Source organism: Pecten maximus, chromosome 4, assembly GCF_902652985.1.
Source record: "Pecten maximus chromosome 4, xPecMax1.1, whole genome shotgun sequence".
In the NCBI taxonomy this organism is placed as follows: Eukaryota; Metazoa; Mollusca; class Bivalvia; order Pectinida; family Pectinidae; genus Pecten; species Pecten maximus.
Window position 1 is genome coordinate 9065800 of NC_047018.1, and position 8841 is coordinate 9074640.

Genomic DNA, 8841 nt, shown 5'->3' on the forward strand with positions numbered 1-8841 from the left:
AAAAGCCATGTCTGCTATTGTCTCTAATTAAAGCCATGTCTGTTATTGTCTCTAATTAAAGCCATGTCTGTTATTGTCTTTGATAAAAGCCATGTCTGTTATTTTCTCTATGTAAAACGACAAATAGCATGTGCTTTTTATGCAGAAAACATTAAATACATATATAAGAAGCCTATAATAGAAAGTTATATAGATCTCTGTTTAATTTTAAATATATCTCTGTATAAAGTTATGGTTTTTTTCTATGAGATAACATGAATCGTGGTTTTGACCCAAGACGTGGTTCTGGTCATTTGGCCGGACGTTAATATTTCCTTGGTATTTTTCCTAATAACCAATCAGCGTAGCGTGCGTGACAGTCTGGTAGTATCTGTACCTGATTCTGACCCCCGATAACAACTGATGATTTCACCTGGAGGTATGTACGAAACAGGAACAGCTCGCTAGCCTGCCTGTATATAAACGGCTGGCAGTCGGGTGTATATCTCAGACCGTGATCGGACAGGTGGATTGTATACGGCGGTTATAATGACAATAGTTTGGTGCCGTGTTAAGCATTAAGTAATTTCAAGCATCATAACACTCTTTCGTGTAGACATTTGGAAAATAATATTAATTAGATACGGAGCAGTTCACTAGTAAATACGTATCATATGGTGTCGCGGTGAAAGGGTTATTTAACTTCAGTGAAACTAAATATATTGTTTATATGAAAAGTCATGGATACAATTACTTATAAAATGCATTTGTCAAGGAAAGCAGGGGTGACATCTGTTCCCGTGGATGTTACCCTGACAGAGAAAGTCCTAACTTGGACAAGTGAGCTGCAGTTTAACAGAGTTAAAGGTAAGTCAGGTCGCCGCCAATATATATTGACGTATTTGTTTAGGTTGCTCCGATTTGTCATTGATGTATTGTTTAGCCTGTTTAGATACCTGATAATATTTCGTGAAAAAAAACAATAAAAGAAAAGCAAAAACAAAAACAATTTAAAAAAAAAAGATAAAGACAAGTACGTTTATAATTGTGTATGTGCAGATTTAAGGTAAGCACCATACAATACATACGGCGATCAACTTCTGTTCTGTGTATCCTTCATACCGACATATCCTGTCTAGGCTTTATGTGTTGATACGAATACTATCTTTATGTAAACATCGGCTCATTTGCAAATGCATACCAACTAATATTTCGCTGGGTCCGGAAACTATTGAAACTGATTATTGATAATAAACATTTTCTGATAAAGACATATCTATATATAAACAAATCGAATCTCACACTTTAAGAAAATCATCGTCATTACAAATGCTGGATCTTATAACATGTATTTACATTAACCCACTAACGTAAGAGCAAAACAAATTAAGAACAGGACCTCTATTGAAAATCAATCATTATGACAAGAATAGTAAGTGATTTTTTCTTGGAGTTTAGACATTCCGAGACCCATGAGGAGGAGAGAATATTTGTTAATTAGATCAGAGATAATGTTAAATAAGGACGTAAATAAAGAATGGATTAATAAAATGATCTCAAATGTATTTCACTTGGTATAACTGAACGGATATAATTGTTTGTATATCAATCCTAGTAAACGATTTAAGGTTGGCTAGAAATGTATAAACAATGTGACACATTTGAGGCAATACTTCAAATGTTTAAACAATTTTAACGATTTAAGGCAAGGCTTCAAATATATAAGCAATGTGATCGATTTAAGGCAAGGCATCAAATATATAAACAATGTGATCGATTTAAGGCAAGGCATCAAATATATAAACAATGTGATCGATTTAAGGCAAGACATCAAATATATAAACAATGTGATCGATTTAAGGTAAGGCTTCAAATATATAAACAATGTGATCGATTTAAGGTAAGGCTTCAAATATATAAACAATGTGATCGATTTAAGGCAAGGCTTCAAATATATAAACAATTTTAACGATTTAAGGCAAGGCTTCAAATATATAAACAATGTGATCGATTTAAGGCAAGGCATCAAATATATAAACAATTTTAACGATTTAAGGCAAGGCTTCAAATATATAAACAATGTGATCGATTTAAGGTAAGGCTTCAAATATATAAACAATGTGATCGATTTAAGGTAAGGCATCAAATATATAAACAATGTGATCGATTTAAGGTAAGGCTTCAAATATATAAACAATGTGATCGATTTAAGGTAAGGCTTCAAATATATAAACAATGTGATCGATTTAAGGCAAGGCTTCAAATATATAAACAATGTGATCGATTTAAGGCAAGGCTTCAAATATATAAACAATGTGATCGATTTAATCCCATTTGCGTGTTTATATTAAGGTTGTGAATTTGTGGATTATTAAAAATATATACAAACATATTTACTTTTTTCAATCAATTCAGATAGGGATACGTATGTATTTAATCTTAGGACCGATTTAAGGTAATGCTACAAATGTATAAAAAGTGTAACCTTTTTGGGAAGACTATAAACTATAAAATCTAGAAACCTATTTATGATAGGGGTACACATATACCTCATGACGCGTTAACGTTGGTGATATAACGCTACCTGCGTACCAGTACTGTCTTTAAAGGGCCAAAGGTTAGCCAGTCAATACGGATCGATTTTCACTTCAGATAAATTTGTCGTCATATGGATTACTTTACGTACATATAGGTCATGGTTAAATGTCTGTGTTCTTCAACAAGACACTCCTCGGCCATACATGTCATGGATAAATGTTTTTCGGTCTCGATAAATACTTAATGAGGACATAATTGAATCTTATGTTGTTATTTCAATCTATTAAGAGCGGATACTGAAAGCTGGATATTTTTAGCTCATAATACTTGTCAATCCTGTTTATATTTCTTTAAAATATCTCTTAATGTTTTGTGTATGTCTGGAGTAGGAAATTCAATACGGTCTGGGTGAAATCTTGTTCAGGAAGCAAGGTGCATTACTTTTATGTGTTAAGCTCGGGGAATGGAGTGGATGTGTGACGTCACAAATGTTGTTTTCGTAAAACGTGAAGATATAACGAACACAATCATAGACAGATGTAATTCATATAATTTCTTTATTTGGTATTATGTCTTACTCAAAAAGTTACATTTGTATAAATAGACATTTAAAAAGATATCCATTTATAAATATTCATTTAGTACAACCACGACAGGAAATTCAAATCTTTATCTTGGGATCACCAACACATAGTGCATATGATAGATTGTGCTGATTATTTGATATATAACATAGTAATACAAATGACGAAGGAAGACAACTGTATGACTTGTGCCCTGACCGGGCCTCGAACTCACGATCTACATTTAAATATATATCTTTTATAAGTTAATTTGTTATGCTGATTCGATATTTAATCCTATATACAGTAACAATGCCCTAACTTTCCCTTACCCTATCATTTTCATTTACACGACTATGTGGTATTTATACGTCATCGGAGTGGTAATGATTCGGTGATCTTTATCTAATTGAATGATTCAATGGATCAGGAAATATCAAATATTATCATAAGGTTCATGTATACCATAATACCACTAATATTTCATAGTCTGACATGTTCATACAAAAGACGTGTTGCGTGACGTATTTTCTTTTCATTTCAGTGAAATCAATATGCACAAACGATCTCCTAGCAATACATCCGGTCAAAACCGGAAGTGATGTCGTGGAGTCCGATGTGATGACGTTCAGACTGTTCTTCGTAGAACACTTTCCTCACAGAGTAATGAAGATGAATTCCATTGTACTGTCGATCCATCATTCTGACGCTTTGTCTTTCTTGACGAAAATAAACACTATTGTAAAAGGTATGTACAATACTGTTAAATTAGTCAAATAACAATCATTAATGAAAGGAAATGAAAATCAAGACTCTAACATGTGCTTGTTTTTCATGAGGATAAATAAAATTTCTTAGATTAACGAATGCCTTTAATGCCCTTATTTGCTACGCTTTTACTGTATAAATCAGATACAGATGTATATAGATCCTAAACCAAATTAGGTCGTTTTTATTTTAAACACTTGTCTTGAACAAGAAACTCCTTTATAAGTCGAATTACATGAGTTCCTCATTTGTCAAATTTTCAGTATAATAATTCAATAATTTTTTTTACGAAGCATCGCATTTTCACCCCAGTTATTAAATAACGTAGACTATTATACTGCAATACTGTTGTCCATATCAAAAGTTCATCCGCAAATCTGGCCCGCAGAACCGAATATTAACCATTTCCCGAACGGCTGACCAGTTTTTATAATATAATTTGCGTTAGAGGACAGACGGAGCTTTGATTTGGATTGATATTGCTTTGAAAACACAGAAAGGCCAATTTGCTTGCCTTAAAATCATATAACAACATTACAACGTAACTGTTTGACGTTTGAATTATTTGTCGAAGAGTGATAAGACCACGATAAACCTGTTGCTGGCAGCAGATATTTTTTACTTAGCCTGGCTTCCATTGGTTTTATATTAAGGCTACAGCAGAAACTGTACATTCAGTCAAATGAAGACCATAGATTATGTGAGCACAAGTTTAATTATATAAAATACAACATTTAATTTATCATTTATCAACTATTGCTAATTAACCAGGGTTGTAATTACAACAGGTCCACAGAAACCAAGGCGTCTTCTGGTGTTCATCAATCCCATAAGCGGAAGGAAGAAGGGTACGACCGTCTACCGAAAGCAAATGTCACCACTATTTCGAATTTGTGGTATTAGTGTAGATGTTGTTGGTAAGTGATATTCGTTTTTCATATTACAGTTATTCTCAAGGCAACATCACATTAAAAACTTAAAAACGTCAAACAGTTGAATGCTTCATGCTTCAGTTCTCCCAACATTCCATTAGTGGCGTTTGCTATCAACCAACATAACAATTAACAAGCTGTCAGGTTAATGTTTAAATTATGTCTATTAATTTGATATACATCTCATAATGTCGCCGATTTTGGAAATGGAATGTCTGTTAAAGCACGTCTTTATTGTGTCTAGTTTCTTTGAATTTCAGTCACTAGACGGCGTCGCCATATTTCGTCTGTTCTGGAGACATATGATCTCACGACTATAGATGGGTAAGTTACTTGAATTATAACATAACAGTGAGTAATTCATAATTAATCCATAATGTAAGAACCATTGATTGAGATGACAAAAAAACGCTAAACGTAGCATGTAACAAAATATTCCAGAGAATTATTTTTTTCTTTCTTTTTCACATCGTTTTAACAAAATAGTTATTTTTTACGTTGTAGCATAGTAACAGTCGGAGGTGACGGATTGTACAGTGAATGTGTGAACGCCTTACTCCGGAAACAACAACCAAATAACGATATAGAATTAGACACGCCTTCATCCCCAGTCAGTGAAATTCCAATAGGCATCATCCCTGCGGGAACAGGAAACGTCTTGGTGGAGTTTCTCCATGGCAACAAAGACACAGAAACAGCTGTTTTACACATTATAAAAGGTAAACAGTATCCACGTCTACTTAATAACTTTAATAATGATTTTATTACAGATAAACTTTACTTTATATTTTGAGTTGTGTTTCTATGTTACACCGTATCGTTTGTGTGGTTGCAGGCAAAACAACTCCATCCAATGTCGCTGGTCTCTACCAAAACCGCAAATTGACAGTGTTTGCTGGTCTTGTACTGGGATTTGGTCTGTGTGGTGAGATGGTGAGGGATTGTGAGAAGATGAGATGGCTCGGACCAACAAGACACTCTGGTACGTGGCTGCCTAATGCGGAAGAGAGTTAACATATTATCAAAAAATTGAAAAGGAGCATTCCTAATAAATTTAAATACTAAGGTATTGACACTTAGGTGTAGATAGAAATTGCCACCTTGTCCACAATCCCCGAGCTAGTCTCTTACTTTATATTTTGACAGTAGCTCCGCTCAAAGCATTCTTCCAGAGGCGAACGATTGATCTCGATGTTACATCGAAACAAACGACTACAGGAACAAAGGACACTGTCGGACAAAACTGTGAGCATCTTTTACAAACTATTATTGATTCTAAATATCGCAGTAATATAATATGTAGATTATTACGTTCTTACTTTGCACGAATATTTACAAATATGAAATTCCAATTGGATCAAGCCAACAGCTAAATCAAATTGATGTGTAAATGTTCGAGAAATACATTAACTCTATACATCATCCGAAACAATGTACCTGTTTAAAACAACATAATAATTCAAGGGATGTTAAATTTACTCAAATTTCTATCCAATATCCTTAAACTAACAATGTCTATAAATTGTGGAATGACCTTTACAGAATATTTGTGATAAAAAGCTTGATTTCCAATGTGTGTGCAGGTCGTCTGTCTGGTCCAATGTATAGCTTGGATATGTGGGATACCAACACTCGTTAACGGTCCGCTGAGGATGGAGCCTACCTTCGGACACAGTTCATTAACCTTACACGCTGTCCACAAGTGTAGCTTCGTGGATCACCTTCGTCACCTTCTCAAAGTCAACAGTCGACAATCGGGATGTGTAAGCGTCCACTTAGTGTAGAATTAATTGGAATTAAGATAATAAACATTCTTGAAATAAAAATATCCCCTAATATGAATAGCTCGAACAAAGCGTGGCCCGTTATATTACCGGTCACGTAATCTCAAGTGAAAATCCGCGGTGCGTGGTTCGGCGTTCATTCGGTCAGTCTGTGTTTCTCGAAATGTGGTCCTTATCAAGCAATAGCTGTAATTATATAGTGTTTTCCTTTAGGATTAGACTTTTAAGAAAATAAGTATAATTGCAAATTAAAAGTATTCTAAATGATGAACTTCGTACCCAATATAAACTATCAATGCATTGTTTTCTGCAGTTCGATTACGATTTTGTGAAGACCATACAAGGGACCGGATTCGAGGTTCATCTTCAACGTCACCAAGGGTTCACACGGAAGTTTTATATCAATCACGATGGGGAACACACAACGCTGACGTCACAATCATTTGATGTCAGGTAAAAAAATATTGATGCTGTCTTATCCTCGAATCGATAACCCAAAGTTTTTCGTAAGAACACAAGCACGTGAAAAGGAAATGAAAGTGTCCAAGGCTCTTGTACATTTTGTCTTGTATAAGTTAGAATCGACTAGAAATCATCGATGATATCTGTTCCTATTCCGAAATGTATTTATATGGCTTCTTTTCCTTTCAGATTACATCAAGGTGCCATCAAGTTATTTGGGGAAGTGGAATGAGCGATGGTTGTCTTCGAGACTCATGAAAACCTAATCTAGTCAATCTCGATATCATAACATTCATTTACAATGTGTGAGGACATGTGATAATGTAGCGTCTTATTACGATGATGGTCTTTATGATAATAAGTAGATCTGATAGTATTATCTATCACAACGGTAGTGATGACAATATGATACCCAGGTCAAGGCTCCAAAGTCCAATATGATTGCCAGGCCAAGGCTCCGAAAGGACATTAGATGTCTTTGCCAAAGCTACCAAAGCCAATGTATCTCGACCAAGGTTTCCTAATGACAATCAGAAGAACCTTCATGGGACAACACATACTTATTGTATCAATCCAATACCATCCACAAATTATCGACAGTAGCTGTATGTTGGTATGGGACTCTCCTTATTAACAAAGCTAAAGATAGAAAACCCTGCCAAATGAGATTGTTAACGATTGTATAGAATACAGCATTACTTTTATGCCATTCAGTATTATATGTTATAGAAAAAGTAGATACGTTTTTTACACTGTATAAGTAGTTGTTTTACGTTTTGTCAATTTGAAAGTAGTTTTGAGTGGATTGCAAAATTCTTAACACCCATTGTAACTTTTTTCTCATATTGTTCATTTATCATTATTACTATTATTTTCATTTCGTGCCAATTTATTTGTATTGTTCTATATTAATATACATATATTAAATACCTACAGATAGCATTGTTTACTATCAAAATGGATTATCAATAGTCAATACACCATGATAATACCTTATGATAATAGATGTCAGTTAGGATGTCCCTTATACAACGAGGATAAAAAGCAGCATTTATTGTTTATACATGTGTATATATGCATCCACGTATACTAAGTAAATCAAATGGATCTAAGTCAGGGTAACACCTCGCGATTGGTCAGTGGTTGAAGTTGATATGACAACACATTCGTGATTGGTGGTAATTGATATCCATTGTCTCCTTATAAAGTGTTTTAACCTTTCCACCAATCAGCTCTGAACGCTCAGTTTTATTTATGTTTATGATAATATGGTTTATATAAAGTGTGTTATTTATCCTTATTTGTTTATGATAGCTCATTTTATTTTAAAACTTGTGATGTTATATATTTAACCAATCTACTTTGCATATACTATTTTATAACAAACCGGTAGTCAAAATTAATCCTAATTGTTATCATTTACACATGGAATGTAGATATGTTGTATGATAAAGCATTTTCTCCAGCAGCATTGTTTGATTTCCAATGTAAGGTTTGACTGCCACGGTTAACTCGGTAAAATAGTAAGTCAACCAACGTACTCTACATAAAAATGTCCCGAGCACTTCATGTAAATAGGAAGACGAATTGACCTGTATCACACACTTGTTATTAAACTAACATTATGTGGTAATTAGCGGATCAAGTAATTTGTCGGAAGACTTATTCATGCTAATTAATTTATGTGGATCACAAACTTATATACACACCCATTCTAATATGTCAAATATCATGTATTTGCAACATGGTTAGTCCAACGATCTTTTCATTATAGACTTTTAATACATTATATACAATTTGTCTAGACTTTAAGTC

General features: G+C 33.9%; 1 protein-coding gene across 2 annotated transcripts; it reads left to right on the top strand.

Moving 5' to 3' along the window:
• The first annotated feature begins 467 nt into the window (after positions 1-467).
• LOC117325150 (ceramide kinase-like) lies at positions 468-8494 on the top strand. 2 transcript variants are annotated; one of them, XM_033881127.1, is made up of 10 exons: positions 468-846; positions 3625-3828; positions 4637-4765; positions 5041-5104; positions 5285-5499; positions 5616-5762; positions 5927-6025; positions 6364-6543; positions 6878-7017; positions 7216-8494. In XM_033881127.1, exons 1-8 carry the CDS (start codon positions 720-722, stop codon positions 6417-6419), a joined length of 1041 nt encoding a protein of 346 aa, XP_033737018.1. In that variant the 5' UTR covers positions 468-719; the 3' UTR covers positions 6420-6543; positions 6878-7017; positions 7216-8494. The 2 variants fall into 2 exon arrangements, with proteins under 2 accessions (XP_033737018.1, XP_033737019.1); XM_033881128.1 differs by having other exon boundaries at positions 5930-6025.
• The last annotated feature ends 347 nt before the right edge of the window (positions 8495-8841 follow it).

Excerpts from the sequence above, each read along its gene's own strand:
- LOC117325150 (XM_033881127.1), top strand. The coding sequence starts at position 720 with ATGGATACAATTACTTATAAAATGCATTTGTCAAGGAAAGCAGGGGTG. Across the intron at positions 4,766-5,040 it reads TATTAGTGTAGATGTTGTTG|TCACTAGACGGCGTCGCCAT; the intron begins GTAAGTGATATT and ends TTTGAATTTCAG. Across the intron at positions 5,105-5,284 it reads GATCTCACGACTATAGATGG|CATAGTAACAGTCGGAGGTG; the intron begins GTAAGTTACTTG and ends TTTACGTTGTAG.